Raw genomic sequence first — 20465 nt, 5'->3', positions numbered from 1 at the left:
TCCCACGGGATTACAGAACAGTCTGGAGGAGTGGAGAGGATGAGCACAATCACCACCATCACCACCCTGGCACCACTGAGATGCTGAGTATTTCCATGTTAAAAGCCAGGTACGGTGCCCAGAAAATATGAGCTGGTTTCTTGGAAATACTTTGTGCTACTTGAGGGGGGGGAAGTTAAGAGCACTCATCTGCCCCAGGGCTGTACACAGTTGCTGAGAGTGGAGGCATTTTCCCTTGAAAAGGTGAAGACAGAGAAGTTTTCCCATTCTTTTGACCTCTGGGCTTACAGAAATTGCAGGAGATACTAAATAAAATAAATCTATGGAGACAGGGTAGTTGTACATGAGATTTTAAATTAATGTAAACCAGTTTTCAAGGAAAAAAAAAAGGGTTCTTTAGTAAAGGCCTTGGAGTGTGTTTTTATGTATGTAGATAAAAAAAACCAAAGGGCCAAGCTTCAATTCATCAAAGAAGTGAGGAACAGATTAAAGGCAAAATCCAGAACCTATGTTTAAGACTAATTTACTTGGATCAGATTAGATATGTTGAAATCTGGTATTAGCATCCCCTAATTTGGGAACTGTATTCCCATTTCAAGGGCATATAAAATGTTTAATATTTCCATCTTGAAAAGAGATGACAGTGAGAATTTTCCAAAAAGAAAACAAATTTAATTCTAAAAAATATTAGGAAACTTTCTGGTATAGTGTAAGAAATACTTTGCAATAAATACAGTATTGAATAGGAGGCAATGAAATATTACTATCTGGCTACTTTCCCCCCAAATATTTTGATCTTTAGTGTTACATATTCAGAAAATATTTTTATTATACAGGAAGAATACCAAAACAAAAAGGTACCGAGGTTATCTACAGCACAAACATGGTCATCAAAGTGGTGTTGCCTGGGTGGTCTTTTCTGTCTGTATTTAGTGCAGTCATTCCATGTAGATCTATTTCCAGAACCTGTAAAATCCCAGTGCTATCGCTAGGCAAGTGAACACTGACGCTGTTAAAAAAAACAACAACAAAGGAGGGAATTAGCTGAATGCTGTTGTACTGCTTTATCCATAGAGGAAGTTAGCTACAAACAGATGGAAGAACAGTAACAACTCTAGAGCAGAACTTCCTAAACCTCACAGATTGCTGCAGGTGTGACAGAACAATTCCAGAATCCAACAGCTGGTCCTGGATGCTGCACCCTGCACAGCAGCAGCACTGAGATGGGACACAATGCAGCAGCCTGAGGAGCCAGGTTTTCAGGGACACATCCCAACAGCTATACTGAATACCTGAGAGCACCACAGGCTATGGGGGCTTTTACTACTGTCACCCAGCTACTGGAAACTGCATTACAGGAGAGCTGGCTGCACCAGGGCTCACGTTAGACATTGCAGATTTCCCACAGAATGAAAATGACAATGAATTTTACAATGAACTGTCAAACACAGCAGCATTCCTGAAGCCTGACGAGTTGTGCTCTGAATTTGTTACACTGCTATTTCAATTAGTGTTAAAGCTAATTACATTTCCCTTTGAACTTATTCTCACTTCCAAATATAAAGCATTACTCTGTTTCTATCCAGCTCCTACAAAATAAAAACTTCAGTGGTTATGTATATATTGAGAAGACTAATCCCAAATCAGACTGAAATTTGTTCTGCTTGGCAGGAGAAAGTACAAGTGCTGCCACACCGATATTGTGTCTGTGGAGACTCAATGGGAGGCAGAACTGGTCACTCAGACCAGTCCTGAATTACCCCTTCAGGGTAATGTAAGTGACCTCAGCAAAACCTCTCTAGCAACTCCATCACATCAATGACTGCTGCAGCAAGCAGGAGTACTGTCAAGTTGGATAAGGTAATTAGGCTTTCAATTTTTTTTAAACCATGTCCATATTCATCCTAATCCCAGTTCTGGGCACACTCCTAGTCCTACTGTGGCATGCTCCCACCTCTTCTCCACCCAATACCAGTTGTCTGCTGCTACAGCTGACCTCTTTTAGCATTTACTCCTGAACAGAATTTTATACACCCATGATCCAGTACCAGTACTCACCTCCTTGCCTATCACATACCTGCCAAATAACGAATGGTATCAAGTTTATTCGATTCCATGAGCGTTTTTAAGGAGGCTATTTCAGTGTCAATTTTGTTGCTGATTTCTGAGATAACGCTGTTGGTATTTGCATCCTGAAATATTGAAAGACAGCATATATTTCACAATGGTCTCTAGCCCCTTCAACTTTCCAAAGCTGAACAAAAATACCATGCTACTAGAAACAAGAAACAATTTCCAACCTATCACTGCTAAGAGACATTAGAAGACAGAGAATGTTGCTTCACACAGTCTGGGAAGATTACTGAAGGGACAGAGACACAAAACAAGAAAACTCCAATGATCATAGAATCAGACTGGCTTGGGTTGGAAGGGACCTTAAAGACAATCTAGTTCTAGCCCCACTGCCATGGGGGGGGACACCTTCCACTAGACCAGGTTACTCAGAGCTCCTTCCAGTCTGGCCTTGAGCACTGCCAGGAGTCCACAGCTTCTCTGGGCAACCTGTGCCAGTGACTCACCACCCTCATGACACAGACTTTTGTCTCTGATGTGCCAGTGCCTCCTAAAGGAGATATTCTACAGCACACAGAACAGTATTCCTACATTTCTGAGAAACAGTGGTTTGAGGAGTCACAAAGCATATCCCAAAAAGGGAGGATATAGTCAAGATGGACATGGTCCCTTTTCAGCCTCTTAGACTTTACTGTCCTCTAGCAGCTTTGAGGACTTACTTCCAGTCCTTGAATGGCTTGGCTGTAGGCACCTGAACCATCCCTGTGGTACAGCTCATCAGTTAACACTGGGAAAAGGGCAGCATGATAGCTCACATCCCACATGTGCCAGCCTACGACAAGGTACTTGGAAGCAAGGGACAAGGCCTGCATGCCTCCCTGTGCTGACTGGAGTTCAGCGAGAAACAGGCAAGAAACAACTACAACAGCTCCAAGTGATAGAGCCTGGCCTTTTGCTTTACCATAGCCAAAAACATACTAGCTTTCACCAAAGTTTGGGGTTTACAGAACATGCAATGCGTGAGTGTACCCGGCTGTGTTCAATACTTACTTTTTTATGAAACTCTGTAGTTGCTTCCATCAGTTTCCTCTCCTGATCTGTAAACTGTGGATAGAAGATAAATCACAACTGCAGCAACAGAAACACAACACAGAGCTAATAAGGGCATCTTCACAGACCAACTTACCATATCTGTCACCCTGCTCCTCTCCAGGTTTATGTCTAGCTTGCTATCAGCTCGGATTTTACCAGTTTCAGTCTTTAAAACAAATGAAGATTTTGAAAATAGTTGTTTATTCTTCGTAATGGGAGTGTGTAGGTACTTGCTGTTTACTTACCATTAGCTGCTGTTTAACTTGATCTAATTCAATTTTCATTTTCTAAGGGCAAAGGAAAAAAAAAAGATTCTTACAAATTCAGGAAACTGTTAACCAAATGAATCAGTCATGTAAGTGTTACCACTGCATCCATGCAATTATTCTTCCCCCATTTTTCCTCCCAATAGGGCAATTTGTTCTTAATTAAATATCCTAATTAATGTGTTCAAATGTACAGGCATATATAATCTGCTGGGAATATTGTTCAAAATAAAGTAATTATTTTGTAACAATGATGATCTTGTTATTCTGAGTCTAAAGACAACAGAGAAATATCAAAATGCCATGAAGTAAAAGCAAAACGTGTCTCAATCACCAAATCAATTAAATTGTTGCAAAGGAATGGCTGACTCCTCTCCCTGCACTGTATGGTTAATGGCCAGAAACTAGCAGTTACCCTTAAATAAAATTACAGAAGATGAAAAAAATGTACACATCTTAGAATCCTTTACAGAAGATCTGAGCAGGTCTTAGCATGTGAAATATATTTTTATGTGATCTCTGAAGTTGTAACATACAGACTCTTCAATTCTGATAGAAATATCCAGAATTACTTTTACATTCATATTTTGTTCCACAAAAATGTACAACAGGTAAAACGGAACAAATACTGCGATTAAACTGCTTAATGAAAATATGTATTAGTACCTCATTCTCTGCTCTCAAATTTGCAAATTCACTTTTCTCCAGGATGACCATATCTTTTCGAATGGAGTCCAAATGTGCCATTATCTGCTGTAAAGTTATTTCCTTTGAAAAATGAAACATGCCATTGATTAAGGTGCACTCTTTCTGGCAAGTAAAGGAAAAATGTTTAGGTCTGAAATTACGAAATTAGCTACTGCAAAGCACAGAAGTGGGGAGTCTCTCTACCAAGAATGTGACAGAAACAGACAATTTCATACCAGCAATTTGTTTGAAAGACTCAAGAGGTTTGTGCTTTTTCTGTTGCTTTAATACACCAACTCTGAATTTAAGCCAAAAGGTCAGAGGTATTAATCCAAGTAGTGATGAAACGAAGTAGACTGTAGCTACAGGTCAGTCCTGCAGTCCCTTCCGCTTTCAATGAACATTCAGCAGCCTCAGAAGCATTAACTGTGGGTCTGAATGCAACTCTTAATCAGCACTTCCATTTCTTGCCTACAAACCCAGTGAAAGTGAAAGACTTAATGATAGGAGAATCACACTGTCAGCTTCAAAGTCTGATGGACACAAGTAAAGCACTGCTAAAAAGCACTGAAAAAAGCCTTCCTGGGGTTTGAACTAACAAGTTCAGAATTCAACCACTATGTATAAACACAGGAAACAAACCAAACCAGAAAATAAAGGAAGAAACTCAGTATTTTAAAATGCTGAAAGCAATACTCCTTCACCCAGCATAAAGAAGTTACCCTACTATTTAGCATGGAAAATGACACACTGCTGTAGGATTCTCTGATGCACAGTGATGGTTTTGATCATTGCTCCAGAAGGCTGTGCAAGCTGAAATGATGTGCCATCCTTCTTCAATTACTTAAGGTAATTAAGCATTCATTGCTATTTTATTTGAACTGCTGAACCTTTCTTCTAAGAGATTTTTATCTTACTAGAATTTACTTGTAATATAAGTTGTCTACCTTTTTTTTTTTTCCTCTAAATCTCAGAAGAAGACAAGAATTTTTGTCTCTGTGGTTCTTTTTTCTTCATTGAAATGAAAAGCTTTCTCTTTGGAAATCCTATTAGATGCAAAGAAAGTCAGCATCCCGAACAGAATTTGCACAGAATTGTATTAGGCAGAAACACTGTTTTTTATAGTGTAGTCAGTACTGATAATGAATATTTTAAGATGGTATGAGGCGTATTAGCTCCTTAGTGTAAATGTAACTGAAGTTTTCCCAGGAATTGTAAAAACTTCATTGTGTTCAATGAAGTAGTCAGACTTCAGTGGAAGCTGGTCAGGGCCTGTAACTATCTGTTAAAATCCCATGTAAACTTAGGAAAACCTGGCACAGTGAGGTGTTTATAGTACTAGAGAGAGGTGCTCACTTGTGTTTTAAAGATGCCACCATGAGCCTTTATAGCTACATAGCAGAGACGAGTTTTTACCTGCTGGGCCTGTGTAACCATGTCCTTATAGACGGTGTCTAAGCTGACATTGGACAGGGTTATCAACGCCGACACGATGGTCTGTGCTTGCTCCTTCCCAAAGCCTGGGCGACAATTGAAGGATGATGAGTTAAGGTGACATTCAAAATACGCATGAGGAGTAAGAGATGTGTAGTCACCTGGGGTGCTCAAGTGCCACACCTAATCACAGTGGCACATGGGAATTCACACATGTGACTGGAAACTGACAGCCAGGAGCCAGTCACTGCGACTTCAGCTAGAAAAAACACAGACTTAATGCTGCAAAAATCTGAAGCACCGTACCTTTTAATATACTGAAAGCCTATACATGCAGCTGGCAGAAAGACCAAATTCCTTCATACAGGATCCAGCCGTTCATGCATTATAAAAATAATTTAGCAAAACTTTACTTCATGGTGAACTTCCACAAATTCTTTTAAAACCAAACTTACCTTGAGCTACAAAGCATGCATTCTGTAGAATAATAAGAAGTAATTCTGCATATATTGAAACTGTCCTGCACAGATAGGAACATATGCAAAACTGATTTTTAAACTGCTGCATCCATTGCCTGCAGAATGAACTCAAACTGGGATTTTTGCTTTCTGATGATAAAAAGTAACACTTTGTCCATAGCTTGGTGTGATTTTGAAGCATTAAAGATGATGTGTGGTGAATAAAAATTGCTCTCACTTTAGCTGTATCTGGTCAAGTGCTGAGAGCTTTTGCCCTAGAAATTTCTTTCCAGCAATCTGATTGATGTATTGTGTTTCAACTACCCCATTTTATGAAGTGAGCTAAATTAACACTGAAAAATGCTTTCAAGGCACATTATTTAGAGAACTGTGCTACTGCTCCCTTTCAGTATACTGGTACCATCCAGGTGCACCACTGGTTTACATGTCTAAAAAAGCTACACGTGCTTTATGACAGCTTCCTTCCACTACAAGGTGTGATAGTATTGCTTCAGTTTCTCTGAATTTTCAGGGTTACTTAAGCTCTTGCCAATTTCTTATTTTGCTCTTCCTCCACAGCAAGAAACGACTGTGTTTTATGAAAATTTAGAAAATGTGGGAAAATTTATATAAGCAAGAGATTGGAGCCTGAAAACTGCCTAAAACTTGGGAAAAACTAAAATGGCTCTCTCACTTTCTTGGTTTTACCTTTATAAAGACCTGTCAGTGTAGTACTGAAGTATTTGTAGAAGTTATAGAACAAATTAAACTGAGTAACAACTGGCACCAGACAGACTCCACCCCACAAGTTTTAAAGAAACTCAGAGAAGAAATAGCTGAATCAGTCCCTGGGACAAGTAACGTTTCACAGCCTACTGTGGTTAGCCATGGACTGGAAAATAACAACGCCAGGTTTAAAACACAGTTCTAGAGAGATGTAGGTGTGGGAACCTAGAATGCAGAGAATATATCTCTGCATTCTAGGTTCCCACATGTAGGGAAGTACAGGCTGTCGAGTCTGACAGGCATGAAAAAAATAAACATTGTTAGCAGACTATTGTAAGTCTTTTAACTACCAACACATATTAATATTATGAGACCCAAATAGTGGAAACAATCCTAACCTCCGACTGTACAAAGTTCCTATTGTCACTTGGAATTTTAAAAGATAGTTGCTAGTCTAATGAAGACATCAGCTCAATGCTTAGTAGGGATCAATAAGCCAAACCAAACCCTTTGGAACTACTAGGAAAAGGAACAGGGAACACAACAGACACAACATTACTTTACTATTCAAATCCATACGACATTCAGTTGTCAAGTAATTCCAGCACTGTTCCCTGAAAATGTGAAATGGACCGGAATGTGACAGAAGCAGAAAATACTAACAGAAGGGAATAATGAATAATCAAAAACATGGAAAATCTACTGCTTCGGGAAAAATGCAACAAGCTAGGATTCTTCTGTTTGGAAAACAATGATGGGGCAAAATGACAGAAGTTTGCATAATGGTGAGTGACATGAAAGATTAAATGTTCACTCCTTCTTCCCACAAAAGAGCTGACTGGGCATCAAATTCACCTCACAGATACCAGATTCTACATAAACCAAATATGTGGACGTCTAAGTTCCATAAGAAAGGATGTTTTGGATAGTAATCAGTTTATAGTGGCTCAGGGACAGAATAAACTTGTGAAAAGACTTCCACTCACACCTGATTTAAAATACCTCCAGGGTGACAGAAACTGGAAACCTGGCAAGTACAAGGGATGTATGACATACATCTGCCCTGTTATAATACTCCTCTGCAGGCTCTGACTCACAGCTGCTGCAGGGGGCAGAACCCTCAGCCAGTCTCACTCACAACAAAAGTGCAGGCATTAAGAACGTATCACAGCACCATGCTGCTGAAGATATTTCTAATTAGGAAAAAACCCCTTGGTTATTATTAGCAGGCTAGTAGAAGGAATTTCCTTAGGAACTTCATTTTTGCTATAAAAGTCTTTAACTGTTACTTACTTTACATTTGTTACCTGTGTTATGTTTCTCAGCTGGAAGACACTACATAAACCTGCCTACCAGTGAGGTCAATCTAATGTAATAGTTATTTGTATGGCACAGCATCAGATGCCTCTCCTTCACCAGCCTCCTCAAGAGGCTGCCAAAACATTTTATACCACCAGGGACTGGTACTGTGGGGAAACTGATAGTACTCAAAGTTACACTACTTAATATTAAAAGTTTTCCTTTATTATCTGATATCACTTACCATGGGTTTCCAGCTCCTGCACTAAAGCATGGGTATCAAAAGTCACCTTCCTCTGCTCCAGGGGAGTGATATCAACCCTTCTGACATCATATGACTTCCTAATGAACGTGGCAGCAAAACCTGGAAATAACAAACAGGCCTTAACCTTAACTTGATTAGCTTATTATGCAATATACTAATTTTAATTTCTTTCATCACAGAAAAGCTGCATGGATGTTACAACAAAAAGCTGCGTTACAGCACACACCAGAAACCATCCATCCCTTTTCCACAGGAAATTTACACCAACTAGGACCCACAGATCTATCTTAAGTACATTCATGTACCTGTGCAACAGATCAGCATCCTGATACAACACAAACAAACTCCCACAGCCAATTGTCTTATAGTATTTGGGAAACATCACTTAAATAATTTTCTTACTTATAAAATATTGAACGACTTCATGCAATTAAACATGCATTGCTATTTTATTTAAACTGCTGAACCTTAATTCCAACAGCTTTTTATTTTGTCACAGAATCACGGAATGGTTTGGGTTGGAAGGGACCTTAAAGATCATCTTGTTCCAACCCCCCCTGCCATGGGCAGGGACACCTCCCATGAAACCAGGTTGCTCAGAACCTCATCCAAACTGGCCCTGAACACTTCCAGGGATGGGGCATCCAAAACTTTTCTGTACAATCTGTTCCAGTGCCTCACCGTTAGGAATTTCTTCCTTATATCTAATGCAAGCCTCTCACTTTCAGGGCTTGTGTGAACATAAAGCTACAACTTTTTTTTTTTTTTAGAAATATATGCAAGTCTAATTTTCATGCTGAATTAATTTATTGGTTCACCAAGAAAGTAACTAGGCAGTAAAGGGATACAATGTTTGCATCTAATACCTCAGAGATTAGGGATATCTAATCTCTAAATAGGTATTAGTTAACCTCAGGTATTAGTTAAAGATCCACTCTATTTATGACATCCCTTCCCACAAGCAGGTTTCACTGCTTCTCCTACTTTTATTTCAAGCACGTTTCTCTTTACCTTATGTTTGTGTGGCTTTGCATATTACAGATTCTGTTCTGATTAATTCTTCGTTATCTAAGTAGTCCTGTTACTTCTTAATCCATGCTTATTCGAAACTTTATGCACTGCTGGCTCTCTGCCTTAACCAAACTGTTCTGTGTCTTATCCTATACCTTTACTCAAAAGCTTTGTATAATTTAAACAACAGGGAATTTATATTGTGCCACTACTAGATAAATCAAGTTACATGCTACAAGTACTATAAAGATCTTGCTATAACTAAACTAGCCACAGCACCCAAATTAATGACTGCATTAGTGAAGATGCATCAAATACCACACACAAATAATGAAAACCAACTCAAAACATCGTTTTCATGAAGCTGTACCAGCTTTTAAACGCACAACTCTTGTCTTCTAAGGATTTTTTCCTTGATTTGAAAGCTACACTGCAGAGACACTGTCTCAGGAAAGCTGGTATTACAGTTCTGGTTGTCTCGCCATGCTGCTCTTGTCCCCTCGCTCCACTCCTGCAGTCTCGACTGGATGCTCCTCTCGCAGCCCGGGGCTGAGAAAATCACTCCACAAAACCCTCCCTGAGACACCTTTCGGAGACGCCCTTCTGCAGCCCCACGGTAATTCCCACCGCTCCTCCCGTCCCGAACCGCCCCCGACAGCCCCATACGCCGCTCACCCGGCTGCTCCCGCCCGTGGAACTCACCCCTTGTTACAGCCCCGGGGGAAGGCGCTCAGCGCTCCCTCACACGGCGCCTCAGGGACGGCCCCGGCGGCCGCTCCCACACACCGAGTCCGACCAGCGCCCTGTGCAGCCCCGGCGCCGCTCACAGACCCCGCCCGGGCTCAACCGACCCCGGCAGCCGCCCACCCCGAGCGGCCGCCTGCCCGCCCAGGCGCGGGAGCTGCCAGCGGGCCTGGGGATCGAGCACGGCGCTGCGGCGCCTCTCACCTCTGCGAGGAGCCGGGGGCAGCCGGGCCGGGAGCGGGAGAAGGAGGGGGCCGGCCAAAGCGCGGATGGCTGCGCTGCTCCCGGCGCCCCTCATGGCGCCCCAGCCCACCGCTTCCGCCCGCTCACTGCCGCTTCCGGCCGGCCCCGCGGGCCATGCTGGGTACTGTAGTCCGCGGCCGCAGCGCAGGGCTCGGCCGGAGACGGCGGCGCAGCATCCCCGTGTGGATGGGAGGAGCGCAGTGCTCCGGCCGCCATGTTCGCCCTCAGGCGGCGCCGCACCGGGGAAGCTGCTCCGTTCTGTGATGCGCAGGGAAACGACCTTAAAGATCAGCTAGTTCCAAACCCCTGACATGAGCAGGGGCACCTTCCACTAGAGCAGGTTGCTCAGAGCCCCATCCAAACTGGCCTTCAACACGTCTAGCGATGGCGTGTCCACAGCTTCTCCGGGCAACCTGCACCAGTGCCTCACCACCCTCACAGTAAAGAATTTCTTCCTTATATGTAATCCAAATCTCTCACTTCCAGGGGCTTGTGTGAATATAAAGCTGCAATTTTTTTTTTTTTTTTTTTTTTTTTTTTTTTTTTTTTAGAAATATATGTAAGTCTAATTTTCAAGACGAATTAATTTATTGGTTCACCAGGAATGTAATTGGACAGTAAAGGGATACGATGATTGCATCTAATACCACAGAGATTAGGTATACCTTCTCTGGGCAACCTGTGCCAATGTCTCACCCCCCTCACGTTAAAGAATTTCTTCCTACTATCTAATCTAAACACGTCCTCTTTCAGCTTAAAACCATTGCCCCATGTCCTGTCACTATTGCCTCGTTCAAAAAGTCTCTCTCTTTCATAAGCCCCCCAAGGTGCTGGAAGGCCACAGCGGGGTTTCCCTTGAAGCCTCCTGCAGGCTGAACGCGCCCAGCTCTCTCAGCCTGTCTTTGTAGGAGAGGTGCTCCAGCTCTTTGAGCATCTTTGTGGCCTCCCCTGGACTTGCTCCAACAGGTCCACATCCTTCTTCTGTTGAGGTCCCCACAGCTGGACACAGCACTCCAGGTGGAGTCTCACAAGGGCAGAGCAGAGGGGCAGAATCCCTTCCCTCGCCCTGCTGCCCACACTGCTTTTGCTGTAGCTTAGGACAAAGCTGGGGCTCTGGGCTGTGAGCACACACTGCCAGGTTGCGTTCAGCTTTTCATACATGAGGGCCCCCAAGTCCTTCTCCTCACGGCTGCTCTCAGTAAGTTCCTCTCCCAGTCTGTGCTCATATATGGGATTGCCCCCACCAGATGCAGCCCCTTCCACTTGTTGAACTTCATGAGGTTCTCGTGGGCCCACGAGTCAACAATTCCTGTGTTGCCGAGATACAGACATTAGAAACAAACCCCAACAATAGCAACAAAGAGCTGTCACTAAGGGAGAAGAACAGCAGATCCGCGCCCTCTCTGCAGGGATGTTTTTGTTCAACGCTAACAGTGCCGCACGCAGGCTCAGGACGGCAAATGGTCCTTGAGCAGCACACAGCCTTTTTCATCCACAAAGGCTTCCCTGGCGGGGCAGAGAGGCTGCGTGCCCCAGGGTGCTGATTTTCTACTTCAGACAAACAGCGCGATGGCAAACTGGGTGTTTGGAAGCTGTGATTTCCGTCAGCCGGAACCAGCAGCTGAACTCGATACGTTTCAGCAACACAGAGGGCTGCTCTGGGGATCAGGACTGCTGTCCCAGTTTGCCAGAGGAGGGCAGCAGCCTACAGCCGGATGGGCTGGTGACGGGACTGTCTATTCTGATCATCTCACCCTTCTGCTCTGTTGTGTTCTCATTTGTACACATTCAGTGGGGGACGGCTATCCCTGTGCTCTCAGCTGGCTATTCCACAGCTTTTGCACGCACACAAGTCACACATCTCTATATTGTCAGTCCATGTGCCTGGGTGAGGGTCTGCAGCAGGGATTACTTCATGGTGCCATACTCTGCAAGGTGCTGTAGGGTAGAAGGCTCTCCTCTGAAACAGATGAAAATAGGGAGGGCAAGTGGATGTGGACCCCCAAGAGAAAAATGTTGAAACCAATGAGATGGCTGGAAAGAGGGAAAATAACAGGACACATTCTCTGCCTGGTGTTGGGACCATCCATCTATCATCCCTGCCCCAGCATCCACCAGTGCACCTCCCTCCCAGCTCTGTTCTTCTTCACCTCATGGGGTAAGAGGGGAGTAGTGCTGGGAAGCAGAACTGGCTCTGATCCCTCTCTTACCACACTGGTGACACAGAGCCAAAGTGCAAGATACAGCGTGGGAGGCAAAGGTAGTGAGGTCCAACAGCCTGGAGAGGGACAGAAGACAGCTCGTGTCCAGAAGGTAGTTGCAATTAATCATAGTTTTGTCCTCTAATTGTTTCAGCACTGGCTGGGATTGTATATATTTAGGAACATCAGACCTCCACAGTGTCTCTTTTACCATTGCTACTCAGGTCAATGTATTGTGCTCTGACTCTTCTGCATTACAAAGCCGGGCTATGGCACTGCTGGCTACTCAGTGGGCTCTTGTGCTTCAGCATCATGCTAGCAAACATCTCTCATGATTTCACTCTTGTTTGCCAAAGGTACCTTGCAGGCAGGAGGTTGTTACCCAGCAGCTCTCCAGAGTTGCTTAAGCTCTTTATGGGAAACCCAGAGAAAAGGGCTGGTGCATTCTACCCAGTTTTGAACTGACTAAAGCTTAGGAGCTTAACTGTGCTTCACAGATATATGGAGACAAAGAGAGGGAGCAAGTGAATAATTCCAGTGCAGATCAACAACAACAGTACAATAGATTCTGTATTTCTCATACAAAAGAATTCACTGAGCCATGTATTCTGGAAAGCTTTCTTCCTCCTGAGGTACCTATCACAGTTTGCTTTCCAGCTAGATAAGCACAAATCAGCAGCAAATTAGATTACCTTCCAAATAAACATGCAGGGTGGGGCACAGGAGCCTGGGGTAGGATAGGTCAGTGCTCTGCATGATTAATTTACTTACATCAAACTCAGATAAATCTTACCAAATTAAATTTAGATGGAGTATGGGCTGTGGACAGACAGACTTTGAAGCTGTGGTTGACATGATGTTGATTTTCATCCTTGTCGGTGTCTTGAATAACACTGAGACCTCAGTGGGAAGGAATAATAGGAGAGTGATCACAGATGTATTTGATTAAGTCTTGTCTAAGTCAGTGAGGAGGCTGCAGTAGATTGAACCATGCTGATTTGTATCATCAGAAGCTACTGCTTGTTCTTTTTAATCTTGTAATATGGAGAAGCCCAAACCTTGCATCAGCATGTCACCCTTGTGAAGTCTCAGTATATAGATTATTTATGCAAACAAAGGCAATACAATTCTAGTGTGGAAAATAGTTACGGAAAAAAGATTTCGTTGCTGTGCTGCCCAATGCTCCTCTTGCCCATCTTTCTGAATTACCGTCTCTCTGCCCTTCACAGAACTGTCATCTACGACCTGTGTGATGCTTCAGTGGTCAGGTGCATACCTCAGTCATGAGCCCACCTGCATATTGCATCTTTCCCTAGATGTCCTGATCTTTCATGGGCTCACTAAGCTACAGATAACTGACCCTGCCATTCCCAGTCTAGGTCACTCCAGAAATCCAGATGGATTCTGCTCCCTTGTAATCTGATGATGTTAGGGTATGCTGTGCAGCAGTGTCCAACAAAGCCTTCTACATCTGTGGATCACATGCCAGGCCATCAAATCAGCCTTCTTGGATAGGTGTTTTGTAGCAGTTGTCTTCCTTGCAGTCCATGTATGTGGGCTTCTAGATTTGGCGTGAGAACATTGTTCCACTTCTTCATCTTCCTGATTGTGCAGGAGGAACCACAGGCTGGCATGGCATGCCCTGGATCCCCCTTTCCCTCTGGCAGGAAAGAGATGACTCTGTGGGGCATCTCTGGCAGCCAAGACCTAGATGTTTGTTCAGGGGGAGGAGGGGAAGTTCTCTTTGAACCCTGGGAGCCATTGGAACAGTCACTCTGCAGTTAGTGGTTCAGGGTCTGTCCGGTGCATCAGCCGCACAGTGTTGGCATACAACACTGGTGAGTTACGTACACCTTCTGCACATGGACTGGGTGCAGCCCCCACCACCTCTACTTCCCTCAAGCATTGGATGCCTTTTACAGTGGTGGTTCACTTGCCCAGGCATCGTACCAAGGCATCCTTGAGGGGGTAACTGGCTTTCATTTTCATCAGGAACCGTGTCCAAAGCCTGCCTTTGTCAGTCCCGGTGTCGCTACTTAGGGATCCCAGCTGCCTGGCTTGCTAGCTAACTCCTGGCAGCAGACCCTAATATCCTGACATTGGAGCCACCAGGTAGCAGTCCACTCATCTGGCTTGTGGCTGTAATTTTTCCACAGATCTTGCAGCTCCTTTAAAACTTGGGGTTGATGGCCTGAGCTATCACCCCCTCCTGAGTGACTTTGTCACTCCCTCATCCTGCCTCCTCTGATGGTGGTGGGCTGAGGCTCAGTAGGCACAGACCAAGCCCAAAAACATTGCCAGAACTCATTGGGTCTCACTGGGTTAGGAAAGGCAGCTTCCTTCAAGTGGTGTGCCAGTTCAACAGGTTTATGTGCCTGTTTGAGTGTAAAATCTTGGGCTATCGAAGATGACAACTGCTCTAGGCACTTTCCCAAATCCTCCCACAAACCCTACCAGCAGTGACTGGCCACCTTGGTGCACATTTCTTTGTCACCTCACAGACAAGTTTACTCTTGTGCCAGGACCAAGCCAGGTTCTGCACACCCAACATCAATGCTAGAGAACATGACCAAACAGCATGCATGATGATGTATGGCGAACTTGGAAGCCCATGCGGAAGAGCTGGACACATCCATCCAAGAGGAGCAGAGGGAGGTGTAATCCCTAACACTTCCCACAAGGGAGCTCACACCGTGCAAGAAGAGCATCAATGCCAGGGCCATATGCCAGCCCTGGCACATGGCCATTGCCTTTATCAAAAGGTGTCCAGGCACAGTGAAGTAAAGCAATAAGCACCACAGCAAACAGCAGAAGCAGCCTCGGACTGTAATATACAGTAAAGAACACAAGCTGCATGACCAGCACGGGACCTGCCAGTTAACAACTCTGACTGCTGATAGAAGCTCAAATCGAACCCGTTATCTCGGGCCCCATGCTGCGCTTGGAACAGGTTGACCCTGACTAACAGACACCTACCCAGTTGCTTGCTCACTCCCCTCCCTTGTGGGATGGGGAGAAAACAGAAAGAGGGTGAGGAGATCTGTCATTTGAGCTAGTGATAGTTTAATGGGGAGAGCAAAAGCTGCATGCACAGGCAAAGCAGGGAAAAAAAGAATGGAATTTATTAGTACTTCCCACTGGCAGGAAAATGTTTTGCTACTGCTTGGCAAGGAGGACCTCATCTTTAGTTGAGAAGACAAATGCCATAACCACAAACATAGCATCACAGAATCACAGAACCAGAGACTGGCTTGGGTTGGCAGGGACCTTAAAGACCATTTAATTCCAACCCCCTGCCATGGGCAGGGACGCCTTCCACTAGAGCAGGTTGCTCAGAGCCCCATCCAGCCTGTCCTTGAACAGTTCCAGGGATGAGGCAACCTGTTCCGGTGCCTTTACCACCCTCACAGTGAAGAATTTCTTCTTAACATGCCCCGTTCTTCTTCCTTCCTCTGAGGTTTTACTGCTAAGCACGATGTCATATGGTATGGAATATCCCTATAGTCAGCTAGAATCAACTGTCCTGGGTGGGGCCCCTTTCAACCTTTTGCCAACCCCCAGCCAACTTGCTGGGTGAGGTGGGCAGAGGAGGAAAGAGAGAAAAATGCAGATGCTATGTAAGCTCTGTGCACCAATAGCCAAAATGTTGTGTTACCAACACCATTTCAGCCACAGCTTCTAAGCATAGTTCCACACAGGCTGTTAGGAGAAAAGGTAACTCCATCCCAGCCAGGCCCAGTACGCTTGTCTAGCAAAGATCCTGAAGGACACAGATATACTGGAGAAGCTGGCACAACTTCATAAACAAGTTCATAAAAGTCACTGTGATCTTACTTACAAGTTATTATGGAAATGGCTGACAGCTCCCAGGGAGACAGTTTTTCATGTCTACTGAAGTTGCTCAGAAATTCTGGTGCAGTCCAAAATACTTTGCCTTAGATTACACAATGTCTGTGTTTTGAGACCGCACAGACACTGATGCATTGCCACGTAGGCATGAACAGCACCCGCTCAACCCCAGTGCTCTGTGTCATGGGAACAGCTCGCAGACCACTGTTTTCACAAATCTTCTTGCTTGAATAGGTTATACAAGAATTAAGGGCTTTTCGCAAAGCGGTCAAGTGTTTATGAGCCAGCAAACAGAGCAAATATATTTCTTTGCAAGTTAATGTAAATCCAGCTGGGATCTTAAAAAATTTAACAGATGAGTTTCAGAAAGGTACACTGCTTGCTTCAAGACAAGTGGAGACATGGCAACATCTCCACTTAGAGCTCCCTCACACGCAGAGGGTACAGTCATCCTGGCTTGGCAAGGTTGTGTCAAGGGAGACATGTCACTGTAGCAGCTGCTCATTTCTAGATGTTCATTTCATCCATCTGCCCTGCAACCCATCATGCTGTTAACTACATTTTCCTGTAAGGACATTTGTCTTCTCAGCAATTCTGTAGTGGTTAGACACGTCACAGCCAACTGCTAAATGCCACAGACCATCAGAAATGACTGCAGAGAGTCATATGGGCCGTTGCATAATGGAGTTAGATGAGGTCACTTTTCTCCCTGGTTCCAGGTACCACAGTTTACACTGAGGAGTTCTGTCATCTTCCACAAAACTTAATTAAACAGGAAGTGTGTAAACCACCAGAGTAAGAGAGCCCATGCCTGACCTTCAGTCCCCCAGGGGCCACTTTTGCCCCGATAGCTGAGTTACGGGGTTTCTGAGTTCATGATACAAACACGCACACATTTAGGTAAATTCAGTTCCCATTAGCATGGCTATAAATTAGGAGAGGGTTTACTGCAAAAATCAGATTCATTTGGCAGCAACCTTCAAAGTGCTTTATGCTAGTTGAAATTCAGCTGAAACCAAATCTTTGGTGATGTCATTCAAGTTCTGATTGTTTTCCCCAACAATAAATTTGTCCCCTCTGTTGGTACCATGCATGATGTCTTGGGGTGACTTTATGATGTGTATCCCCTATCACTGCTCTATGCCCGGAAATTAATTTGTGCCTTTCTGTGCCTTTAATCTGAGCCTGAGAGGGGGAAGAAAAAACTGAGCAAAACTTTTCAAAGCAGTTTTGTTTCAAGGACACAGAGGTATACAGACTCCTCTGCTTCTGCAGCAGCAAGCAGCAAGAGTGGAGAAGCACCTTTTTTTTTTCCCAGCCAGTTTTTTCCAGCTCCTTTTTCTCTGGAGGGAGATGGAGAGTTGAACTTTGTTTTCCTGGAACTTTGGTTTTTTCTCTTCTTCTTTTTCTGGACTGTTTCAACATCAGAACACATCAGGAAGATTTTTTTTCCATCAATACCCCGGAGGAGGGCCCACCCTGTCCCAGCTCCGAGGAGGAGGGGAGAGGAGACCTACGGAAGGACTCTAACATTTTCCCAGGTTTTCTCTCCACAGCAAGAGGTTTTATTATTTAGCATTATTAGCCTTTTCCTGTGTGTTTGTTAAATAAATAGTTTTTATCTCTTTCACTTTCCTCCAAGGAAAAATTTCTTTTTTTCCCAAACCTGGTGGGGGGAGGGGTGGTTGTAACCTGCCTTCTCTCAGAGGATATATTTCCAAATTTGTCCAAAACAGCACACATGAATAAAAGTTCTTTTGTTCCTGGCCACAAGCTCAGAAACCAGGTGAACAAAGGCTTTCTGCATTGGTGACCTCCAGCTTGGTTTGCTACAGGGATTGTAAATGGGGATGAATAAACCAATGCTACAGATTTAGGTTTTATTCTACTAAAGAAGCAGAAATTCCTTACTCCAATGTTATGCTGATTCCTCAGTAATCAATCCAGTTTAAGGCTATAATGCTCCTTCTCAGTAGTTTTACTGACTTTAGGTAACAGATATGCAGAATATGGAATTAATTTCCCTGGTGAGGTTGTTACGCTGTTTCTCACACTAAGGGCAAAAGGGTTGTCCCAAAAAGGATGAGATTTATAGGAGCAAGTTATAAGTCTTTGGACAAGTTTTGGATATTTCACCTTCCCTATCCAAACAGAAGTCCTTTCAGCTTCCACGCCAAATAGAAGTTTGGGTACTAGAAATTCAAATGTACAGTCATCTGCCCTTTCTGGTTTGCAATCTCAACTCCCTAAAATGAAAAAAAATACAGGTTTTGGAGTTGTGGAAGAGCTTGAAGCTAGGAAGCACCTAGTAACTGCTGTCTCAATTTACAGGATACATGAAGAAGTTAATCTGAGAGAGGTGCACAACAAAGTCCTATCAACACCACCTATGTATGGCCAAGGACACGAGGAACACATCCAACCATGAAGAAACGGCCTCTCAGCCACCAGTTCAAGGTCAGAGCTGCATCAGAGTTTCAGACTCCCTTAAGATACCTCTTTTCCCTTTCTCAGAAGTGAAATGATTCTCAGTATCTACAGGTAATATACAAAACTGAACTCTCTCCTACCCCAATAGACAATGCTAATTAAGACTTAGGTAAGATGTCGAAGGTGTTCATCATTGGAAATAATGGAGTTGAGGCTGGATGGGGCTTTGAGCAACCTGGTCTAATGAATGGTGTCCCTGCCCATGGCAGGGGAGTTGGATTAGGTGATCCTTAAAGGTCACTTTCTACTGATCATTTTATGATTCAATGATAAACCTCCCAGGTTTCATGTGGCAAGAGAATTACTTCTGAATAAATGTTTGGTAGATCATCAGTTCTAGTCTATGAGAGGGAATGTGATGCTCAAGATCAAAAGTGAGAAAGATCATAAAAGGGGGTGCTAAGAGAAAACTGATTTGGGGCAGGCTTGAGGTGGAATTCAGACTCCCTTGCATAAAATCAGAACTTTGGGCATGGGTCTATAAAATAGATGAGGTCTTTTGTCAGGAATAGAATGGAAATGCTGCCTGCTTGTACCATTCACAGAGAGAACAACTGAGGAAACAAGGGCACAACACTGCTCAGAGGTCTGTAGTTGCTCTGTGGCAAAGACGAGAGTACGCAGAGGCCTTCTGGGTCCCATGCCAGAGTCTAGTCACTTCATGGTATAATATCTTTTTCTTTACTACAGTTTAATCATCTGGGCTGAAGTATTCCAAGTTGAAAAATCTGTTCACGGCTGAATTTGAAAACTTAAGGCAGAATAGTTCATATCTTTCTGAGCAGGCAGCTCTGGTACTCCCACATCTTGAAACAACATAGAAATTTTGGCAGGGCTTTTACTTGGGTCAAACCCTTTGCTTTCTCCTTTATCTCTGTATTTTATGATGAGGAATTTAGAAGAATCTACAAGTTCATTACAGTTCTGCAAGTGGAGGGGTTAACCCACGCTTCTGTGAAACACAGAGATACAGACTTAAGCACTGAGTCATCACAGGTCTTTAGGAAAATACCATGTGATCTTCTTGTTTGGAGCTGACTCATAACACATGCACAGCATGAGCAGAGTAACCTTAAATCTGGCATTATTGTACTTGCACATGCTTGGATTTGCAGGTTTAATAGCCTATGTGTAATATATATTTATCTGCATCTGTGTGTATATACACAATATATGTATTTAAGCTTTGCTATGGAAAAGCAGCCAGCCTCTGTTTCAGTAGCAACTGAGAATTACACAGAACAGTGAAATAAAGCTGCAGAAAGGATTGTGTTGATCTGAGATATTATTTCTCTTCTAATTTCTCTTTCCTTTTCCTCCTTTGCCTTAATCAAAACTATTAACCCAAGATCATACCTCAGAGCTGAAGCAAGCCCATGGGGAATTTCTGAAATGTTCAAAAGGAGTGCAAAGAAGCAATTTTGCTTTATTTTGCTATGATTGTAGATGTTCTGTGCCAGGTCTGGTCCCTCCCGTAGGCTCAGAAAAATTACTTAAACAATCCTAATTGATGAACAGCAATTAAGAGGCGTAGGTAAACTAGCATTACTGTGCCAACCTCTCCATGCATGAGATGAATCACCCCCTGAAACAGACCCAACCTAGAAATTGTGCTGCTCTGAGAGTT

At 43.7% G+C, this 20465-nt stretch overlaps 1 protein-coding gene across 2 annotated transcripts; it reads right to left on the bottom strand.

Annotated features, from left to right (window-relative positions):
- Positions 1–650: 650 nt before the first annotated feature.
- On the bottom strand, positions 651–10379 carry CCDC90B (coiled-coil domain containing 90B). Of its 2 annotated transcripts, none has more exons than XM_082277328.1 (9): positions 10260–10379; positions 8280–8399; positions 5535–5638; positions 4098–4199; positions 3411–3452; positions 3260–3331; positions 3124–3177; positions 2078–2192; positions 651–1009 (listed from the first exon to the last, which is right to left on the bottom strand). In XM_082277328.1, exons 1-9 carry the CDS (start codon positions 10351–10353, stop codon positions 954–956), a joined length of 759 nt encoding a protein of 252 aa, XP_082133454.1. In that variant the 5' UTR covers positions 10354–10379; the 3' UTR covers positions 651–953. The 2 variants fall into 2 exon arrangements, with proteins under 2 accessions (XP_082133454.1, XP_082133455.1); XM_082277329.1 differs by lacking the exon at positions 10260–10379 and adding an exon at positions 10014–10224.
- Between the last annotated feature and the right edge of the window lie 10086 nt (positions 10380–20465).

The sequence above is a fragment of the Coloeus monedula genome (assembly GCF_965178545.1).
Source record: "Coloeus monedula genome assembly, chromosome: 3".
NCBI classification, from domain to species: Eukaryota; Metazoa; Chordata; class Aves; order Passeriformes; family Corvidae; genus Coloeus; species Coloeus monedula.
Note: the sequence above shows the minus strand (reverse complement) of the source record. Positions and strands in the feature narration are given on the sequence as shown.

Excerpts from the sequence above, each read along its gene's own strand:
- CCDC90B (XM_082277328.1), bottom strand. The coding sequence starts at position 10,353 with ATGAGGGGCGCCGGGAGCAGCGCAGCCATCCGCGCTTTGGCCGGCCCC. Across the intron at positions 4,200-5,534 it reads TGGTTACACAGGCCCAGCAG|GAAATAACTTTACAGCAGAT; the intron begins GTAAAAACTCGT and ends CATTTTTCAAAG. Across the intron at positions 2,193-3,123 it reads CTACAGAGTTTCATAAAAAA|GATGCAAATACCAACAGCGT; the intron begins GTAAGTATTGAA and ends TCAATATTTCAG.